Source organism: Andrographis paniculata, unplaced genomic scaffold (genome assembly GCF_009805555.1).
Source record: "Andrographis paniculata isolate CXL003 unplaced genomic scaffold, ASM980555v1 Contig66END, whole genome shotgun sequence".
Taxonomy (NCBI): domain Eukaryota; kingdom Viridiplantae; phylum Streptophyta; class Magnoliopsida; order Lamiales; family Acanthaceae; genus Andrographis; species Andrographis paniculata.
Genome location: NW_026137602.1, coordinates 4,036,378 through 4,060,608, shown reverse-complemented (window position 1 = coordinate 4,060,608; position 24,231 = coordinate 4,036,378). Strand labels below are relative to the sequence as shown.

Here is a 24,231-nt window from a genome sequence, read left to right as displayed (position 1 = left end):
GCTTTTTTTTTTGTAGGTAAAGCTTATGTGGAGACGAGGGCATCCGCAAAGATCCTTCGATCTCGATTTCAAATCCAAGGTAAGTGATTTTAATATTATTTTGGTGTTTCCTATACATATATACTAATATCTATTTTAAATCTTTTTAGATGCATACGAGAGGAAGCGGCCGCCGGAACGGACCATCATAGGGAGCAATTCGTCCCTTTCCTTTTACATTTATGCATTTAATTTAATTTCGCATCTTGCATATAGAAATAGATTTATTTTTACGTCAGTCCCGGGACATGCATGCATTAATTTTGTTTCTATATTTTAAACTAACTTATTTTTAAGTGCTTTTTTTTTGTAGGTAAAGCTTATGTGGAGACGAGGGCATCCGCAAAGATCCTTCGATCTCGATTTCAAATCCAAGGTAAGTGATTTTAATATTATTTTTTGTTGTTTCCTATACATATATACTAATATCTATTTTAAATCTTTTTAGATGCATACGAGAGGGAGCGGCCGCATGATAGGACGACCGAATACATCATATAGAGCAATTCGTCCCTTTCCTTTTACATTTATGCATTTAATTTAATTTCGCATCTTGCATATAGAAATAGATTTATTTTTACGTCAGTCCCGGGACATGCATGCATTAATTTTTTTTCTATATCTTATACTAACTTCTTTTTAAGTGCTTTTTTTTTTAGGTAAAGCTTATGTGGAGACGAGGGCATCCGCAAAGATCCTTCGATCTCGATTTCAAATCCAAGGTAAGTGATTTTAATATTATTTTGTTGTTTCCTATACATATATACTAATATCTATTTTTAATGTTTTTAGATGCATACGAGAGGGAGCGGCCGCATGATAGGACGACCGAATACATCATAGGGAGCAATTCGTCCCTTTCCTTTTACATTTATGCATTTAATTCAATTTAGCATCTTGCATATAGAAATAGATTTATTTTTACGTCAGTCCCGGGACATGCATGCATTAATTTTTTTTCTATACTTTATACTAACTTCTTTTTAAGTGCTTCTTTTTTTTAGGTAAAGCTTATGCGGAGACGAGGGCATCCGCAAAGATCCTTCGATCTCGATTTCAAATCCAAGGTAAGTGATTTTAATATTATTTTGTTGTTTCCTATACATATATACTAATATCTATTTTTAATGTTTTTAGATGCATACGAGAGGGAGCGGCCGCATGATAGGACGACCGAATACATCATAGGGAGCAATTCGTCCCTTTCCTTTTACATTTATGCATTTAATTCAATTTAGCATCTTGCATATAGAAATAGATTTATTTTTACGTCAGTCCCGGGACATGCAAGCATTAATTTTGTTTCTATATTTTATACTAACTTATTTTTAAGTGTTTTTAATTTGTAGGTAAAGCTTATGTGGAGACGAGGGGATCCGCAAAGATCCTTCGATCTCTATTACAAGATCTAGGCTGGTCTGGCCCGGTATAATTAAAATATGGGCTAGCCTGGCCTGGCCCGGTATATTTTGAAACCGGGCCATGCGTGGGTTTTGGTTTTCAAGCCCAATTCAAAATCAAGCCGGGTCTATCGGGCTTGAATTTTAAAACGGCCTAATCTAGCCCAAAAAATATTACTCTCTCCCTCGCAAAAAATGCACTAATTTTTTGCGTGGCTTAGGGAGTAATACCAGCCTGAAATTGTCACAATTTTTTGTTAAATATGATGTTAACTTCTCAAATAATGGAAGCGAGATACCTTAAAATTTGCATCCACCGATATGATGAAGTCTTTTCCTTAAAATCCGCCGATATGGTGCAATGGTGCAACAATAACCCTTTTCCCAATGCTTTCACATATACCTCCTGGAATTAAAAGATTAAGTAAAAAAAAACACAAATCATGTTTCCACTGGTCCTTCATACAACTGTTATTATGAAATTGCACAAAGCATTATTATTACGAAATACAATTTATCGAATTTTCTAAACTAAGACTACTTAATACCAGCTTGCAAACAATCTGTTCATATCATCTTTAATGTGCCAGCATAATATAAGGGGAAGAAACAAATGCCCGTGAGAAAATTATTAGCAAAACATGACAACTATTTTCAACGTTTTAAATAAAATTTGACCATTTTGCCTTATGGAAATATGTTCAACAATTATTGGACAACATATTAATATTCACACATACATACACATGAATACTAGAATTTTAGAACTGTAATTATATTGCAAGCCTATATAGGTAGTGCCCTTATTCAACTAGAATGAAAGTTTTATTGACCTTCCATTTAGTTGCAAGAAATTACTTACTGGGCAAACGGAGCAACTTTGAGATCCTCCTTTGATGAGTTTCACTTTCTTGAGGACAAACCTCACCGAGGCTTCCCAACTTAACTTCATATTTATCATCAAGAAGTATGTTGCTGGCTTGGACATCCTTCACTAATACAAACAATAAAATTTCAATTTCCCGAAATGAGAATAAAGTAGGGTCCAAAAATAAAAAAAGCTAAAACACAAATAGCATAGACAACTTAATTAAAGAATACACATAATCTTATGAGTGAGATCATGTACAAATCTAAGCTCATAGTTCCTGGATTTGCTCTTTAGTATCTTTGCACCTATTTTGTGACATCCCTAGGGTTTTTCTATATATACATTATGTAACCTTCACCCATGTACCATTCAAGGATTTAAAGACAAAAATTGGATTTATCAACCCCACATAATAAAGACAACGCTTAAACATGGCCAATTTTTAATAAAATTACAACTAATATATAAATAAGTTTTTAACAAAAATTACTGGGCAATTAATTTGCAGGTAAGCATATTTTTCTCAATATAGGTACAACTGTGTTGGATAAAGTATTTTTGGTGCTTGATACCAATATTCAGATCTTGTTATAAAAAATATGTTGCATATTTACGACTTTTGGTGTTATGCTGATCTCTTAAATGGCACTGAATATCTATGCACGCGTGCAATCACAATCCAAACCAAGACTAAATATTCTATAAACACAAGTTGAATGATATATGTAGGACCTAAATCAATAATATTGTCTAAAAACATGTAATAAATCAACAATGTCGAGCAATGTAAAGGAATAGAAACTGCCCGGGTTCCACTTATTCTTGTAAGAGTTGGGCCATCAAAATTTCAATAGACACCTAATAGATATCCTAATATAGAGAACAGATGAAAAGATTCACATGCTAGAGAAATTACAGAATAGCACAAGCAAAATTTTCAACATCGACTACAAAGTGAGTTAAGTGACTTCAAATATATTATTTTTATCAAATAGAAAACTTCATATTAGCAAGTATAGACACCATAGGAGCGACAAAAATAAATCTAAACCTATCACATATATTTATGGTCGCTCATCGCATCAACCCAAAAATGGATCCGTAAAATAAATACTTAATTTCCAAATCTCATAGACTGTAGTACAAGGAAATGAAGAGTATAAAATCAACAAAAGCTAAACATATATATTATATATAAATGGTTGGTTAAGGAAGAGAACGAATGATGACTTGCTTGTGATGTAGCAACACACCTAAAAACTCAATCTGCAACAATGCATAAGGTAAAATAAAAATAAAATAAAATAAAATAAAAAAGATTAAAAGAAAAATTAATGTAAAAATATACAACCAAATCTCAATGCATAGGGTATTAAACATTAGTTTGGAAAATACACTTACCCAAATGCCTCGTTGATATGCTCACCTGATTAATGTAAGCTGCCCCTAATAGAATTCTGCATTCAAAATGGAAGAGTACAAAATTAGTACTTGAACTCATATGGAATTAGTACTTGTTGCATACAAAACCAAGGGCATGACGTACAAAACATTAAGCCTACTTCATCAAGAATTGTATAATCCCACGCTTCTTCCATTGTAAATGCAATCTCCACACAAGAATTTTATTTCTGCACAATATAATATGTTTATAAAAGCACGCCCTTTGTCCCATAATGAAGCCATTAGTGGATTAATAGAAAACAAATACGAACAACTGGAAGTAAATCAATCAATACAGTTGGAGATACATACATTCAGTTAGTGTCATAATGAGAAGTCCAAAATTGCTTAATGATTGTGCATATATAATCAAAATTTATAATGAGATCATGTTTACAGGATAAAGGAACCAAGCAAGTGTTTTTGGCTCAATACATAATGGAAGATATGTAACTTTTTCCATTCTTTATTTTAGAACAACTAAAAATTCAATCTCGTTGCAATTTTGAGACAACAAATATTGTCGAACATAAGCACCAAAGCATACAACCAGTTCAACCGCAAATCATTTAGTGTTATTTGCCACTGATTACATACATAAGATGTTTAACTTGCAAATTCTAAATTCTAAATAGTAAAAACCAATAAACCAAAAGAGAAAAAATAGCAGAAAATAGTTTTATGGAGCCAAAGAGAACAAATCAAACCTTTTGCCTATTTGTCTATTATTTTTTGCTTTTGGTGAATTATTGGTGCAAAATGCAATAACCGGTATGATAGCTGACTTGCGACGTGCTTACGCCATCACGGGCGCCCGGGTAAGAATTTCCGTGAAGGGATTGGCGCGAACCAGAGTGAGATTTCCGAACTCCAGGGGAACCAGACTGAGACGCCAAAAGCATCTGTGTTAATCTATGTTTTTGTTGTGACTTAGTTGTAGATCATTTCTATAGATATTGAAATAAAAAAATCAATACCTGTCATATCTCGATTTGCCTTCTTAGTTCCATTGTCTTCATGGTGAACCTCTTCAACTATTACTGCCCTTTTGAAGAACATTCATAATATTTGTTCTGCTTCAATAATGCGGCTTCTTTAGATTTACCCAAAAGGGGAAAAAATGAATATATAGCACTTCTCTTGTACATTTGTGCAAACTCTAACAGCTTACCTGTTCTTTGGCATTATTCCAAAGAGTAGAAGATATTGAGATGGATAAAAACTGGTCCGAACAGCTTACCTGTTCTAACAGCTTACCGGTCCGGAGCAGAATTGAGATGGATAAAAACTGGTCCGAACACTTTCTTCCATATTTCGCCAGGTTGAAATTTGAGTAGAAGATCCTCTCCCGCATAATGAGATGTGACGAATATCTGGTACGAAAATCAGATTGCATCCACAGAAAGTTTTTGGTAAAAATCACGAGAGAGGAAGTCAGCTTCAACAGCCGACAGGGGCTTACCGCAAGGGTGGTCGGGTTCACATGAGAGGTCAAGTCTTGTTTCAAAGGTCCTCCATTTCGATATTCATTGCTCGGCGCAATTTGCCAGAACCCCAACGGTGGATCGGAGCTTATCCACCCATGCACCTTATTATCTTTGTTCTCAATTGAGTAATGGTATTTGTCATCCACCTGCACATGAAAAAGATCAACGAAGAAGACAAGTTAAAGGTATAAAGAAAACACATTCTTCAGCAGTATTTTTAAGGAAGTAGTAATCTCAGTGTACTTCTCCTTTAAATTCCAGGTCGACAGGATCAACAAGAAGCACGGCTTCAGGGTACTCCAGTTCTTGACCTCTAGGAGGCAGTCGATCTTCCGGCCTGGGCATGTATCTTTGCCTGTTATCTGATACTGCCATGTAATGAAACCTGGTAAAACCTACAGTCATCTAAATATCTTGCCTAACCAATTGGAAAATGGAAGGATAACTTGCCGCGATAAAACAACAATGCAATGTTATTGTAGTAAAGAGATTCTTACAGGTCTTTATTGAGCATGCACGCGATTCGGGTGGTGTTAAGGTTGAAACCAGGGAAGTCTTCCAAATGCTCGAAAATAGCGTAAGAGTAGAATCCTGGGGAGCCATGAAGCATCACAAACCTAAAAAATTGACATGGTAAGATTTCGTCCTTTGATCCGAATGGACAAACTAAACTAGGTAAGGTAGATAGAACCTTCTGTCTATTCGCAAAGGAGATTGCTTTCCTTCAAGTGAAGGATCCCATGTTCTTGTGAATGAAAGTTCTACTTGCTCCTCATTTTCAACAATTACTTTCACACTTGTTCCTTCAATCCTACATAGCATAAATTTTCCACCTTGTTATGCTATATTTTTGTATTAAATATTCAAATTTCAACATGGTTAGAAATTAATATACATTATATTTAAAAGTATACACGTTTATTAAGTAGCATCTAACCATTAGTACATTCCAAAGGGTTTATGCAATTAATGCAGAGACAGTTCCAAAATGTTGATGAATTCAAGTTCTGTTACTTCACCGCTTGGTTTTGGTTTGACATCATTTATCAAACTATTTTCTAAATTTCTACCAAATAATCAAACAAAACACCTGTTTTTTTATTTAATATATTACATAAAATATTATTTGTATTATTCAAAACATTATGTTAGCGTTGATTCAATCAAAGTTTTTCCTATAGTCAAACTTCCACCCAAATCCAAACTTTAAATAAACACATTCCGCTTTATATTTCTGTAAGGTCTAAACATGGTTTTGTATACTTCATCAAATGCCCCTCCCCCCTCCCCAAAAATAACCAATTCAAATACCTATTTTCATGTAACATATTACTAAAAAAATCAACATCTCATTTAAATATCAATTTAAACCAAACAATGTTCCAATTCAAATTTTTACTATTCTCAAATACAAAACCAAACCTAAAAGGATCACACCTATTGAAAAGAATTACTACATTACATGTTATGCAGATGCATTTGGAGAGAAAATAAAGAGGCAGCATAAATAAAAACATACGTGTCGAAATGTCCTCTTGTTTTGTGGCTCCCTGCTTCACTCCAATTAAGGTCCCAAAACCTGAAAAATAAAGCCATAACAAGACATGTATAGCTTTCATTGAGACATTGTGTGTGTAGTGGAAGCTAACTTATTTTACTAACAGAGTGTTCGCGTGGATAATCTTCTTTAGTAAAACCCATATCATTAAATTACTTAAATGATCTATTGATAATGATACTACTTACCTTGAAGATTCAGCAACGTTGTTAACAACACTACTACATCTGCTTTCATGACCATAACATTCTCAAAATCTCACGTATTTATGGCACATATGACATAATTATGTTCGGTTCCAACATACTGATAATGGAAGCTAACTTATTTTACTAACAAAGTGTTCGCGTGGATAATCTTCTTTAGTAAAACCCATATCATTAAATTACGTAAATGATCTACTGATAATGATACTACTTACCTTGAAGATTCAGCAACGTTGTTAACAACACTACTGCATCTGCTTTCATGACCATAACACTCTCGAAATCTCACGTATTTATGGCACATATGACATAATTCTGTTCGGTTCCAACATACTTCCTGGCATAATAAATGAGAAGCACGTCAGCTTAAGTTAAAGATACCTAAGTTGTTATATCAATTTACTACCTGGTGCTCCAATAAATCAATAGCAGGCAGAGAAAACTCGCAATATTCACATGTCACAATCCTCTGTGGACAATTCTCTCCTTTGGGTACATCTAAAATGTCGCGGTCCATTGTTTCACTGCACAGAGAACAAGACACCTGCAAAGCAATCGAAATCAAGACAAATTAACTTGCAACAGCAATGGATACAAGTGCCATTGTTGGATGAGAAATTGAGAGCCAATAATGTATTTTGTACATTTGTTCAGCCTTAAGGATGAGTTCATGTTGTGTCTTTTTTTCTTTTTTTCTTCCCACTTTTTGAAATATAACAATTATTTCACACATTTCACTATAGAGGCCATATTTTCCCACATTAGAAGTTGAACAAATACTTGCTCTGTAATGACGTTTGTTATCTAGTTGTATGCATTTTCAGAGGCATCAGTGAATGCTCTTAGTAAAATTCACAGTAAACAACCACTTTGTCTTAGGGTTTGTTCACTTTCAGAAAATACTACACAAAACACTATGCAATTTAATTAATAAGAAGGAATTAATCTACCAACTTCAAATCGTATTAACCTAAAACCTAATTTAAACAGAGTTGAGTAAGGAAAAACCAAAAACAAAGCCAGACAAATTTCAACAGGGCAAATAAACCAGGATCAACTGATTGAATCATGGAGGAAGATAATCAAACCATCGATCCACAAATGTGACAAAAAGAGAAAGCAAAAATTATGCATATAAGGACGAAAAGTAACCGAGATGCATCGGAAATTAATTAACGTGTCTTGTTTCTCTCTTCGAACAGAAGGATTCTTCTTACAGAAACAGAGGAAATCGAGCAGCTGGTGGTAATCACATGGAAGCTTGGATTCCCAAACCGCATCCGACGAAGCGGCGCCGTGGAATGCGCTGCGCCAATTGCATATCTCCGGCAGCGTTAGGTAGCGGAACACAGATCCTCAGGTATGTCCCCTGGCCCCTGTTCGGTTTGAGGGTTTAGGAAGAGGGGGGAGGGAAGGGAATTATAAAATTTTGTATGTTTGGTTCAAAAATTTTTAGAGGGGAAGGGATGGGAGGGGACTTTAGGGTTTAGGGGAGTCAATTTCTTTTATTTTATTTTATTTTTTATAATTTGGGGGAATTTGAAGGGGAAGGATTTTATAAAAAGAAAATTATTTAATTACCTATTATACTATTTAAATATTTTATTAGAAATCTAATAACATTTTTCATAATTTTAATATTTATTTATTTTATTTTAAATTATATCAAATAAATATTAATATATATTAAAATTATATTATATATTTTGAAATAATTTTAATTAATTTTTTTAACCAAATTTAATTATAATAATTTTTTAGTAAATTAAAAATTAGTATATAATTATATCTATAATATTAATATTTTACTTTTTTTTTATCATGTAATATGAGCATATTATCGTTGATACGAGAATTTACATAAAATATAATTAATAAGTAATTAAGAAGTGCACTGGTAAAAATAATTATAGTTTAAAATTAAAATAACTAAATAGTTTAATTAATATTAAAAATTATAAATTATAAAATATAAAATATTTTTATAATATTATTAGTTTATATAATTTTTGGTATAGTGTTATTATTTATGCGCTAAAACTATTGTTTATCTTTATTGGTAAATTTAATAAATAACTAATGTATAAAGTATTTGATTATTGCATTATTTGTTATTTTAACTAACTATTCAATTCAACCCCTCGTATAAATGATATGATCTCATGACATTCATTAAAGTTACTAACTACTGAATCATGCTTGTTTAATTTTGTATTGGTGCAGATACCGTTAGAAAATTTGAAGTTAGAAGTACATCATATGCCATCAATTCTATTTTATTCTTTTTATGGATGTAATTGTAAGTATTTTAACTTTTTTTTTTTTGTGAAATTTTCATTTTCTACCCCCAGTGAAGATATAGAATATAAGATTATGTTCCTAAGCAAGAAAGTAGATTGAATGAAGTTTATATAATAATGAGATTCTTAAAATTTTAGTGGATTAAGCTATTGCAATGTGCTAATATGGTGTCTATCGTATTCTAATCCTTCACCATTTGCAACTTGGAAATCTACATGTAGGCATCAAATATGCTTCGGTTTTGTAATTTCCATCATGTTAGATGAAGAAGATAGCATTTCTTTTCGATTGATAAATTTATGTTTTACTAGGTGCACTACATTTTTATAGAGTTGAAATCTATAGTTAATTGCATCAAAGGTCGATTCTTTCACTTCATGTGGTGTAATTTTTCAAATTTCTGCACCTTAAAATGTCAATTTATCATGCCACGGTTTTTGCTTGATCCTATATATCCATTAGTTTATAGAAAGTTAGAAACATAGTCAAGTTATTGTGCATAGTATAGTAAGAAATTGTAAAATAACTATAATTACTTGTGCAAATTAGTCACGGATGAAATTTCGTGATTGATGTCATGAGTAATTTACTTATAGAATTATTTATTGAATTTTCTTGTAAGGAATTGTTTATGAGTTATTACTAATAGAATATCACGTGTGTCCTAGTTCGAGTACTATTAAATAGTGAATTTGTTGAGTGTTTATGTAGAATGAATGAAAAATTTATAAAGGACACACATATCTTATGTATAAGGTAATACCTATCTTAATTTGTATATGTTATTATAATTATTATTATCTACAGTTGAGCCCATATTTACAGAGCGGTTGACAGCTTTTGATCATTGATTTGAATATAAAAGCCACAAGAACAGTTGCCATTTGTACTACAAGTAGCAACATTCTAGTTGAATATGAGCACTACCTATATAAGCTTGCAATATGATTACAATTTTAAAATTTCAGTATTCATGTGTATGTATATGTGTGAATATTAATTTGCTATCCACTAATTGTTGAACATATTTTCGTAAGGCAGAGGGGTCAAATTTTATTTATAACGATCAAAATAGTTGTAATGTTGTGCTTAATAATTTTCTAACGGGCATTTGTTTCTTTCCCCTGAATTATGCTATGTTGGCACATTAAAGATGATATGAACAGATTGTTTGCGAGTTGGTATTAAATAGTCTTAGTTTAAAGAATTTGATAAACTGTATTTTGAAATAATAATGCTTTGAAAATTTCATAATAACAGTTATATAAAATACCAGTGTAATCATGATTTTTATTTTTTTACTTAATCTCTTACTTCCAGTAGGTATGTGGAAGCATTGGGAAATGGCTTCTCTAGTGCAGCACCATTGCAATTCAATACAAATGGATTGTTGGAAAAGGCTTCAACATATCAACAGATATAAAGGAAAAAGCTTCAACATATCGGTGGATTCAAATTTTAAGGTATGTTGCTTCCATAATTTGAGAAAGTTGACATCATATTTAGCAAAAAAAGTGTGGCAATTTCAGGCTGATGTTACTCATTCCGACACGACCAAAAAATTAGTGCATTTTTTGCGAGGGAAAGAGTAATATTTTTTGGTTTGTCTCGGGTTGTTTTAAAATTCAAGCCCGAAAGGACCGGCTTGATATTGGATTGGGCTTGAAAACCCAAAACAAGGCATGGCCCGGTTTCAAATTATATCGGGCCAGGCCAGCCCACATTTTTAATATTAAGTTTTAATTAAGTTTGTATTTTTTTTATTAGAAAATAAGTTATATTAGTCTAAATTGATATAATTAGGAAAAAAATATGTTTATTGATAATTAAGAATTTTAAAAAAAATTAATGCATGCAAGTCCCGGGACGTAAACATGATTCTATTATTATATGCAAGATGCTATAATAAATACAAAAATAAATGTAAAAGAAAAAAATGAAATACTCGCTATTATGTATTCGGTCGTCCGATCATCCGGTCACTCCCTCTCGTATGCATCTAAAAAGATTTCAAATAGATATTAGTATATATATGCATAGGAAACAAAAAATAATATTAAAATCACTTACATTGGATTTGAAATCGAGATCGAAGGATCTTTGCGGATCCTCTCGTATCTACATAAGCTTTACCTACAAACTAAAAACAGTAAAAAAGTAAGTTAATATAAAATATAGAAACAAAATTAATGCATGCATGTCCCGGGACTTAAAAATAAATCTATTTCTATATGCATAATGCTAAAATAAATTAAATGCATAAATGTAAAAAGATGGGGACGAATTACTCCCTATGATGTATTCGGTCGTCCGATCATCCGGCCACTCCCTCCCGTATGCATCTAAAAAGATTTAAAATAGATATTAGTATATATATGCATAGGAAACAACAAAATAATATTAAAATACTTACCTTGGATTTGAAATTGAGATCGAATGATCTTTGTGGATCCCCTCGTCTCCACATAAGCTTTACCTACAAATTAAAAATACTTAAAAATAAGTTAGTATAAAATATAGAAACAAAATTAATGCATGCATGTCCCGGGACTTAAAAATAAATCTATTTCTATATGCATAATGCTAAAATAAATTAAATGCATAAATGTAAAAAGAAGGGGACGAATTACTCCCTATAATGTATTCGGTCGTCCGATCATCCGGTCACTCCCTACCGTATGCATCTAAAAAGAAATCAACTAAACTCGCCAAAACGGTTCAAACCGCCAGTTACGGTTTGTCAAAATATCAAATCGAAACCAAACCTTCCAAATAACGGTTTTGGTTACGGTTTGACGGTTTCGATTACGGTTTATAAACTACCGGTTTCAATTTAAAAACCGTCGATTACAGTTTGAACCGCCGGTTTATATATATTCATTTTTAATATTTTCCTTCTTTATTTTCTATTTTTCTAAATTTGAATTTAATTTAAAATTTATTAAGTTTGATATCAATTTTATTCAGATATATTTATTATTTATTTATTATGTAAAAATCATATATATAAATAATTAATTAAATTACTACATTATAAAAATAATTAAAATAATAAATATAGTAAATAATTAAATTAAATTTTAAATAAAAAAGAACATAAAAATAAATGTAAAAATATTGATATGATAAAAAATTACAAAATTTAAATATATATAATAGTATTATTTTTTTAATATTATTAATAACTATTGATATTTATTAAGATTAATATTATTTTTATTTTTATAAAAGTTTAATAATATATATATAAAAAATTAATCATAATTATAATAACATTATTATTAATATACACAATTTACTCTAAATTCCTAATCAATAATACATTTACACATACTAAATCATCGACAGCAGGCGGTAGCCGCGCCAACAGGTTCTCCTTTTTTTTTTCTTTTCGGTCTTCCAGTTCCCTCTTCCCTCCTTCCTTTTTTTTTCTTCTTCTTTGCCTAGCCTTCCAGTGAGTGGTGAGAGATTTTTTTTAAAAAAATAATATAAACCGCGGGTTTAAACCGTAAACCGGCGGTTTACGATTTGGAAAATTCACAAACCGAAACCGAACCGTGGGATGACGGTTTCGGTTCGGTTTGTGCCGGGTTTCGATTTGAACCGTAACCGTCGGTTCAAAAATTGGCAAACCGAAGGTTCAAAACCAAATGGGCAAGTCTAAAATCAACCTTATTCCATTCTAAATCAAAAAAGATCTCTGGACATATATTAGTGATAATTAACCATGAATTGGTCTAACAAATTTACAAAACAATATCTATCATGCAGGAATTTCGTAAATTTAATTAAAATTCCACATTGTTGGGTATATTGCAGTAATCTCTAAGTAAAAGAACTACGAAGAATAAAATAAATTTTAAACAAACTTTTCGACGAAACTTAACAAAGCAAGTTGAAATATTAAAATTGCAACACCTTATTGTGAATAATAGCTTAAATCAATTGGCGCTTAGAAAACATAGAATTTCACTTCCTTCGTACATAATTTAAATAATATTTTACAGAGCAACACATTATTCACAGGGCAAGGTGGGTGAACGGCCGCGCGTGAATTGGATTGTTGGAGTGGGTATGGTTCTGATTTGGTAACAATTTATCTATTTTTGTTTTTTAATAATTATATTATCTATTTAATATTATAAATATTTTTTTAATTTACATAAATATAAAAGATATATAAATATAAAATGGAGAGTATTCTATTATAAGCATATAAATAATTATGATTTATATAAATAATAATATGGCTGACAACTATACACAACACTCATCTGATGAAAAATTCTAAGGGTATCGTTAGTATTAACCGGTTGTGCGTACATCATTTCACTGTAAGAAAACAAATTTTCCGCTATTAAATTTTATTTTTTTTTTGTTAGTAATGATATTAGTGATTATTAGAGATTGGTTGCGTTAGTTATGATGTGAATTTTAGAGACGAAATTTCGATTACAAATATACTATTTTTTATATAGTATTTATATTAATATTTACAAATGTAACACAAAATTAAGAGCACATGCCATAATTTTCACTAATTAGAAATTTAATAGTAAATAATCAATATTTTATATGTAAAATTCAAGCTTGTGATTTAAAGTATATATAATTATATTTACTTTAGCGAAATAATTATTTTTTATATCTTTTAATAAAAAATAATAAAAATATTTCTCTTTATATAAATATAATTATCGTCATTATAATTGTCCTTTTCTTAAATATTGGACACCAATATACATTCCTGAAGTTATAAATTGTGTTGACTTAAATTTATTTCTCAAGCATAACACTAATCGTGTCTAAAAATATATTGTAATTACATTTTTTTAATTTACTTTTATAGTATTAATTATACTGTAAATTATAGTACTCCGACCGTTTCATTGAAAGGTTGTCATTTTTCATTTTTGTCCGTCCCAAAATAAGGTTATCATTTCCTAATTTAGTAATTGTACTGTCTACCTAACATAATAAATACCCTTTCAACTTATACTATATTACACAAATATCATTACTTTTATATTACATAATACTAATAGGCGCATTTTCATTTTTTTCACTACAACTCATTATAATAATAATATTTAAAAATCTACATGCAAAAAGTAAACGGCAACCTTGCACTGGGACGGAGGGAGTATATTCTTTAAAAAATATATATATCATATTTAATATTTTATATTTAAAATTTATTTTATTTAAAACACTCTCACTTAAATATCCTTATATATTTATTTATATGGCAAATGGTCCAAACTGGCCAAGTGAATAATTCTCTATTGTTAACCATAACCTTCAAAAGCCCATAAAGTTCAAAGCCATTAAACTATTAATGGATACGTTTGATTGTGGTTTCATAACATTCATTTATTTACAAAATATTTAAAATTAATAAAAATAAAAAAAAATTATAATTTTTTTATAATTTTCAATAGTCAATTATAAAAGTTCAAAATATTTCAAAATATTGGGTGTGTTTGTTCGAAGGATTTGCAAAGATTTATAGTCTCTCCGTCCCAAGCATCCTGCAACATTTATTTTTTGATATATCTCAAACACTCTGCAATATTTCCAAAATAGGAAATAATTAATTATACTTAATCTCTACGCTACACTTTATCCCCTCACATCATCCAAATAAAAAAAATAAAATATATATTTCTCTCTCCATCACATCACCTAATTTCTAAATTATCATACTTAATCAGTACCCACCTAAAAACCCGTGCCAAAAGTAGAAAATAGGGACAAATTATGTGGGACGGACGAAATTTTAATATAGAAAGTATTTAATATTAGGACATATAAGCACCCTTTACTTGATTTCAAATTCTTTACTTTAATATTTTTTATAACTTTTTATAAATTATACTCCCTCCGTCCCAATACAATAGTCTTGTTTACCATTTTTGTCCGTCCCAAATCAATAGTCTTATTTCCATAAATAACCATATCACCGTAAAATTATCTATATTTTTTCATTTTTATTACACAATTGTCATTGCTCTTTACACTAATACATTCGCAGGGCCAAAAAAATCTTTTTATCTATATTTTTTACTAACTATGAATATAGTATTAATATTCTTTAAATCTCGTGTCCAACCCAATTAAAACTATAGTTTTGGGACGGATGGAGTACTATTATTTACATACACTAAATATAAAATTCAAATTACTATTCATACCTAAAAAAATTATAATAAAACTCAAACAAACACGTAATAGCTTGGTACTCAGACCAAAAAAATACTGATATAAACACACATATATATATCAACACTTTATATTATTAATTATAATATTAAAATTAAATAATAACAACAACAACAACAACAATAATAATAATAATAATAATAATAATAAAAAAAATTGAAATCAGATGATTACTATAATTATTCATTTAAAATAGAATTATTCCTTTAAATGAATCTTACAGATCTTTCTTGCGATTCATGGATTTGTTTGGTTTGTATTTCAACTTACTATATTTACTATTCGTTTGTATGATTTTAATAAAATATATTATTTATTTTTATAAAATATTATTTAAATTCAAATTCAAATAAAAAAATATAATAAATTTTAATTTTATAATTCTGAATGTTGTGCAGTATCTTAAAACCTAAATGTTTAGTAATTATTCCCAAGGAAGAAGACGACAGGGGCCTACTCCCATGTTGTCCCAACTATTCTAGCACTTCCCTTTTCAACAAGGTATATATTTTGGGTATAAAATATTTAGGATTTATTCTTTTTTCTTAAAACAAAACAATATTAAATAATTATTATTTATATTATTTACAGAATTTTCTATCAAAAATAAAAAAATATAATATTATTTTAAACTATTTGACAAAACAAACATACTCTTAATTAAATTACATATCTCCGTTTACCAATAGAACAAGTTTAGTCATAATTCTTAAGTAGTATTAGTGAAAAAAACTAACAAATTTTAATATATGTACATACAACAATTATACATTATCAAAAAAATAAAATCTATAATTCAATTAAAAGAACTAAACATTTCATTTATTATACTCCATCCGTCTCATATCTATTGTTAACCATAGCCTTCAAAAGCCCATAAAGTTCAAAGCCATTAAACTATTAATAGATACGTTTAATTGTGGTTTCATAACATTCATTTATTTACAAAATATTTAAAATTAATAAAAATAAAAAAATTTATAATTTTTTTTATAATTTTCAATAGTCAATTATAAAAGTTCAAAATATTTCAAAATATTTGGTGTGTTTGTTCGAAGGATTTGCAAAGATTTATACTCCCTCCGTCCCAAGCACCCTGCAACATTTCTTTTTTGATATATCCCAAACACTCTGCAATATTTCCAAAATAAAAAATAATTAATTATACTTAATCTTTACCGCCTCACATCATCCAAATAAAATAAAAATAATGATTTTAACTTTGGTTTGAAGATGATGTTTAGTCAAGTGCCACGTGTGCTGTTCCACCCCATGTGCTTCAGATTTTTGTCCCCATAGGCTACCGATACCGATACCTATACCACACTCAATTTAATTATTTATATTGTATACATATGTTAGTATTTTTGTAAAATAAAATTAAAAATTCAAACAAAAATAAATACTATTTTCATCCGGTTCTAAGAGCCTCATTTATTTTTTACGTGTTAATATTCGAATATTAAATATTATATAAAACGTATTATAAATTAAGAAAAAATTGCAAATATACTTCAATAAGTGTCTTGTAATACTAATATAATTGTTACGTACAAATAATAATAATAATAATGATAATGGTAGCAGGATCTTAAAAACGGATGATCGGCCGATACGGAGGTCGGACAGGACAAGGTTGGGCACGGAGATCGGACGTGCTAAGGTCGGACAAAGAAGAAGTATCGGCAGACGCGGAGATCTTTCAAGAGGATAGTCTGTTGAACCAGTTGTCCATCTAAGGAGATAAGAAAAACAGAGGCGGTCGGTTGGTTCGCTGTCGGATGGTTCGCAGTCGGTTGGGCCAGTCGGATGGTCAGTAGTCGGTTGGCCCGCGGTCGGACCAAATGAGGTCGGACGGAGGACGGCTGGTACGGAGGTCGGTCGAAAGAGGAAGTCGGGCGAAGAAGCACGGCTGATACGGCGGTCGGTCGAAAGAGAAAGTCGGGCGAAGAAGGACGGTTATTACGCAGGTCGGACCAAGTGAGGTCGGGCGAAGAAGAATGAAACGGACGATACGAGGTTGGACAAGAGAGCAGATGGTGGTCGCTTGGTGGGGCGGCCAAGGATTCGTTTGGTCTAGCGATCAGTTAGTCTCTTGATTGGTCGGTTGGGTTATGCGGTTAGCGAGACGGTTAAAGACACGTGTCAATGAAGGAGGAATTGGTGGGCAGTTGCTGTAACCAACCAGGCGACGGTTCTGAAATGTTTTCTTGAAGGAATATTTAAGGATTTGGATTTATTGTGGAAAGACATCTTCAATCATCTTCAAACAACAGCAAAGTGATTCGGGGATCATCCTTTAAATTTCAGTCTGTAGCATTTATTTTCCAGTTTACTTATGTACCGTACAGTGTTTAGAGATTCATAATCTCAGACATTAATTATATCCGATTCGAAGATAATTTCTTATTTTTGGATTTTACTTTTTTATTGTTGAAAAAATTGCATCAACAATAATAATATTTGTACAAAAAATTATAAAAATATAAAAATATTTTTAATATTAAATACGATGACGCAAAAGGTACTCTAAAGGCGGATAACATAAAAATACTTGTAATGAATTGAAGCAAATTGAAAAACACAGAGGTTGTCTTTGCTTGTGGGTTTGGGATTTTTGTTGATATTTTTAAATATTAACAAATTGAATTTGAATAATTGTTTGATGGAATATAAATATATATTGATGTGATATTTTGAATGTAAAATTTATAGTATAATATAATAAAATAATTATTTGATGTAATAATTTTTTATAAAAAAATCTGAATAGTAAGTAAAATCATAAAAGAACGCAACCTTCAATTATTGTTGTTTCAATTTAAGTTTTAGGAAGCCCTATAGCAAAGGTAATAGTTTATATTCTCTTTTATTATCGAAATTTATGTTTGTTTAGTTGTTATAAAAAATTATTCTCAGTTTTTTATTTAATTAAAAAATATTAATTTTTTTTCTTTTTTATAAAAGAAAAAAAAATTATTTTTATTCAGGGTGCGTTTAGCCATTAGCTGATAGCTTTTAGCTGTTAGTTGATTCAATTAGCTGGTTTGACTAGCTGATTCAATTAATGGTTTGTATTAAAGTGTTTGGTAAAACAACTGTTTGACATTAGTTGTTTATACATAAAATGACTATTAAGGACATTGATATATTATTTTTTAAAATATTGAATTTTGTTCATTTTAGTTTGAAATTTATGAGAATTTTGTTATTAATTATTGAAAATTATAAAATATTTATTTTTATTTTTATTATTTAGATCTGAGAAAATTATTTTTACTAAAAAATAATAATTTTTTATTGAAACTATGTAAAATATAAAATAATAAATTTTTTTGTACATATATTTTTATTATGTTAATTATTGTTTTAATATATATAAACAAATTAATAACTTTTATTTTTTCTATTTGATTTAGTTGTGAAATTGTATATATTTTACAAATAAAATAATTTATATGTAATAATTAATAATAGTAATTATTTTAAATTTACAAAAATAAAAATATAATTTAATAAATTAAATATATTAAAAATAATTAATAAATACTGCTATAAAAATATATTCATATGTATAAATAAATAATTAAGTTTTAATGGTAAATAAAGAATAACCAAAATTAAAATGAAAAAAACTATTTCCAAACGCTGGGTAGATGAGCTTTTCACAGATTAGCTTTTTGGATAAAAAAAGCTCTTTCAAAAAGCTAATTTACCAAACATCAAATTAATTTTTTGACTGGTCAAACCGCTAAAAGTTGTTCAATAAGTTAAAAACCTTTGAAAAAACTCTTTTCCAAACACTATCTCTTTTTAAGACAACGCCTCCAGTCAAATAAACATATATTTTTAACAAATTTGATCTTTTAATTACAAACTATTTTGGCCAGTCTTGTATGTGTGTGATATTATGAGTAAAAAACATGATTATTAAATATTAAAATAATAAAAAGTATTTTTATATAATCGAAATTAGATTTATTCAATATTATAAAAAGGACAAATAGATCCATATATACATTTTAATTTGAAAAGATTTTAAATAAAATTTTTTAATTTAAAAATAATTTTCGAACGTGATGGAGAACATATTAATACATTTGAACTACAGATATTTTTTTTTAAAAAAAAAAAATAATAATAAAATTGTAACATAATTATTTTTTTAATTATTATATTCTTATAAAAACTTTAAAATAAGCGTTTTGGGCTTAAAAATGTCGAGGCCCAATTAAATTAATTGTATTATGGTCCAAAATCAAGGTCCAAATGGAAACAAAAATTTTGAAACGAATATATGATTTAATATATTTCTAATATTTATAAAATTACTATAGAGATGCTAAAAAAATGCTCAAAAAAAGAAGTTAAAAGCATGATTACCTAGTCATTTTTAGCACAAATTTAGTCAGAAATAGTCACATATATTTATAGAAATTATTAACAGAATATGCCTAAATAGAATAAATACATCCATCGTAGCAACTGAAAGTCAATTTATAAAATACTCCCCCCATCATGCAAATATGTATTCATTTTACCGGGCACAAATTTTAATAAAAGTAAATAACAATTATTAATTTTTTTTTTATAGTAAAAAAAGTATAAAAGTGAAATAATTTTTTATTTTAAAAAATAAAAATATTTTTCGATTATAACCGAAAAAGGAAATTGAACATAGATTTGAACAAGAGAGGGAGTACTTTTTTTTTTAACATGTGTAGATAAATGCTTACAAATCACATTCTTTCAGTAGGCACAACTCTCCGTCAAATTCGTTTTATTTTTTAACTGAATTTGATAATATCTTATTCATTATTTTTATTTTTATTTTTATTTTTTTTAAAAAAAATAGATGATTTATTTGTCAGTATACGTCATCGCTTTCCACGTCATTGATAGATCATTATTAACGTGATTTATTTCATTCCAATTATTTATTTATTTACATTAAACTCAATTAAAGAAAAATATATATACTGTAAGGGTGCATGCCGACCACGTTCAATGCACCATAAGGTGCCACGTGTCCACCTGGCTTCTTGCTTGCATTTTCTGATTGGGTGCGATTCTTCGTTATAAGCCCTACCTACAATCTCTCGTTTCTCAAATCTCCTCTCCCATACCAAAAAAAAAAAAGTTCTCATCGGAAATGTTCCCTACCGTCTCTTCCGTCGCAACTACCGAAATTATTTCCCGGTACCGGCCGATTGCGCCGCGGCCAGAAACTTCCGGAACTGACAGTTCTGCCCAAATCAATGGCGAGTCCGAGTCGCCGCAATTTAGAAATCATCGGACTTACCACCAAACCCGCCGTACCAGGCCGAGGAAGCGCCGCCGACTTCACGCCGTCGCGCCGGAAGCCGGCGGTGGTCGGCGTAGGGGCAGGCCGACTACTCGGAAGGTGAGCGTGTCCGGTGGAATAGATTTGAATCGTCCGGCTGAGCCGTTGGACGATGATGAAGTTAAGCCGGCGGTCGTTATGCCGAAACCGGTCCGACCGGTCCGGTCGAGGATCATTGTCACCTATAACATTCAATATGATTAATTAATTTATTTTTTTATTTCTAACTAAATTTGAAAATAAATAAATAAATAAAAATATTATGTAGTTTTTTAAATAGATTTGTAGGTCAGATCAAACTTTTAAAAAAGCCATGCCCAGACTTTTAAAAGAAAATTTCAGGTTTACAGGCCAGATATTTTAAAAACATATCAAACTTATTTAGCTCAAGTTTGGCCTGGTCTGACCTATTTCCACTCGAGGCCCCTACCCAAAATATATTATGTTATAATTCATCTCTACTTTTTTTTTTCCTATATTCTTTTTATTACAAACTCTGATTTTTTTTTTAATAAAAAATAGTCATTACATTTATTTTAAAAATATATATTTATTTTTGGTATAAAGTTTAAAAAAATAATTATTTTAATTATAATAAGTAGTTAAAACAGTGTAAAAGTGATTTTATCTTTAATCTTTGGTGTAAATTTATTGATTTTGATTTGAAATAGTGAAAAAACAAACATGTAATAATATGATGATAAAATATGAATATTTATAGGAAAAAAAAATAGGGTTTAGAGTTACTTACAATCCAAAATAAATATATATTTTTTATTAGTGGATAAATTGAGTATTTATTTATCACACTTAAATCACATTAAGTTATTATTTCACTTAAAAATTATGTGTTTATTTAATATTTTAGTTTGAAGTATTTATTTTATACTATGAGATATGTGAATTGTATCATTAATATTAAAAATAATATTTTGTATTGAATAATAATTTTATGGGAAAGAATATAATATATTATTACTTTCGTTTCAAAAGAAGATTACCATCGACTTTATATGTGTAGATATTTGAATATTAAATTTTATATTAATACATAATGCAAATTATTATAAAAAATAAAAATATCTTCATTAATCTTTATATTTATGAAATAAATTATACAAATATAAAATTATTTTAATGTTAAATATGCAAAAAATAATAATAAAAAAAAATAGTACTCTTCTTATGAGATATGTAATATATATTGAGAATTATGTTAGTTTAAAAAAAATGTTTGAATGAACAAAAATCAAAAATTTATATCGACAAAATATAAATCAAAAACATATTTAATTTACAATTTTGAGGCTATGGTTATTATTTTCTCTGTTTCTATAAATATAATTTGTGTAATATAAATATCGATTATCGAATACTTATTTTGTATTTAATTAACTATACCATTAAATTTTTTTTTTCTATTTAAAATGTTAATAAAAAAATAATTCAAAATATCAACAATAAGTTAAGCTCTATTTAGAGTTATATTTTGTTATTTTTTATTTTTTAAGAATGAAAATAATAAAACTTAATTTGAATATTTGATGTACTATAAAATAATTATATTTACCAAGAATTCAAAAAAATATAAAAGTAAACAGATATATAAGTTCAGGTGAACGAAGAAAAATCATCAACAAAAATCATAAAATATTTATACGAATTCAATGATCCTTGTTAAGATATATGTAATATTGAAAATTCAAGATGCTTCAATTCGAAATTAAATAACAGACCTGATTAAGAACATATTCGAGTTTTGCGTTGCACGCGATCTCTTTGAAGCAAATTTGGCCCGCCACCGATTGCTTCTCAGGATAAAACGAATCGATTAGGGAGTTACAGTCCCACCACAAACCGAACCAAGAAACTATAGAAGTTTTTTGAGAAAAAATTAAAAGGAAAAGGAAAACATAGAGTCGAGAGCATATTTTTGATTCACGTTCAAGTGGCCACTAAAACCATAACCACCTCCACACGTTTTAATATTTGTTGTAATGCTTTTTATTTTTCCGATTAAAATTTGAAACAGTCAAAATTGATTAATAAAATAAAATTTAAAATAATTGGAACTTTTCTACGATTGGGCCCAGCTCAATCTTCGATCTCTCTCCCTATATATATATAATGATTTATCAGCAACAAATAAATTTTGATCATATTGTTTTTCAAAATTAAATGCATACAATCAAAAGACGAAATCTAAGACACCTTTGTTGACAAGAAATTGGAGACTGTTTACAAACGCATGCCCTAATCAAAAATATAAAAAAATCAGAATAACAAAATCCAGTATATTTTAGAAAAAATTATAATTTAAATATCTTACTATCCAATTCAAAATACTTCTCTCATTATCATATCCTTCATTCACCTTAGTAATTTATTATGAAGTATTTATTTATTTATTCATGCTCAATCCAAAACACTATTTCAATATAAAATAAAATTAAGATTTAAATATCTAAAACACAATTACATAACTAGTCCATGAAACGTTCATATTATTATTCATTTATTTCATAGTAATTTTTACCAAAAACGTTTCATGAAAAATTTATTATTTCATACTATTCTCTGGAATCATAATTTTTCCCGAGATGTCGATATCTTCTCTCTTCAATCTCACATCAATTTCCTCTAACCCATCGAGGAAGGACACTCGTGAGTGCGATCACATTGCCCGACGCATGCAGAAACTTTGTCGACATCTTTTTCAGTAAGATCTGACACAAATTTTTTATAAAAAATAATATTAATCATCGTACTTACAAAAAAATATAAAATTCGAATTAGAAATTATTTAAAATTTCTTACGCTGAGAAAAAACATTGTTGCATTGTCTTTCTATACAAGCCTCGCAAGATTCGTTAACCGGATTCGGAGGAACGAATTTGCATCGAGCGGCGCACATCGCAAAACACATAGGCGGAAGTGGTGTGAACACACAAGTAGGAAAAGAACAGTTTAGAAAACATTTTTCGAAATTTGATAACGACAAAACTCCGCTCGAAAACAAAAGGACTATAGCTAAAACACTAACCGTTGCTCGAATATTTTTGGCCATATTCATAACTTTCGATTTTGTATAAGTATTATTTACATATATATATATATATATTTCTTCTTTTTATTGTATGAACATTGTGGAAATGAGTCACTATTTATACTATAAAAAATGGCTTAAAAAATTAAAATATTTGGTGCATTAAGTAGGTGGTTTTAGTATGGTGTTTGGTGACAGTTGAAATTAATATAATCAATTTATTATTATTACTGTAATATAGGTTATTTGTTATATTCTTAATTATTTAGGTTATTTATTTATTAAGCATTGAAATCAAAATTAATATTATTATA

General features: G+C 29.1%; 1 protein-coding gene across 4 annotated transcripts; it reads right to left on the bottom strand.

Annotated features, from left to right (window-relative positions):
• Positions 1–3,404: 3,404 nt before the first annotated feature.
• On the bottom strand, positions 3,405–8,448 carry LOC127262784 (uncharacterized). Of its 4 annotated transcripts, none has more exons than XM_051291605.1 (14): positions 8,222–8,448; positions 7,411–7,548; positions 7,220–7,341; positions 6,760–6,819; positions 5,932–6,051; positions 5,738–5,857; positions 5,484–5,625; positions 5,216–5,386; positions 4,994–5,126; positions 4,731–4,826; positions 4,461–4,637; positions 3,873–3,941; positions 3,712–3,767; positions 3,405–3,576 (listed from the first exon to the last, which is right to left on the bottom strand). In XM_051291605.1, exons 1-9 carry the CDS (start codon positions 8,282–8,284, stop codon positions 5,007–5,009), a joined length of 1,056 nt encoding a protein of 351 aa, XP_051147562.1. In that variant the 5' UTR covers positions 8,285–8,448; the 3' UTR covers positions 3,405–3,576; positions 3,712–3,767; positions 3,873–3,941; positions 4,461–4,637; positions 4,731–4,826; positions 4,994–5,006. The 4 variants fall into 4 exon arrangements, with proteins under 4 accessions (XP_051147562.1, XP_051147559.1, XP_051147558.1 ...); XM_051291602.1 differs by having other exon boundaries at positions 3,857–3,941; positions 5,011–5,126; XM_051291601.1 differs by having other exon boundaries at positions 5,011–5,126.
• Between the last annotated feature and the right edge of the window lie 15,783 nt (positions 8,449–24,231).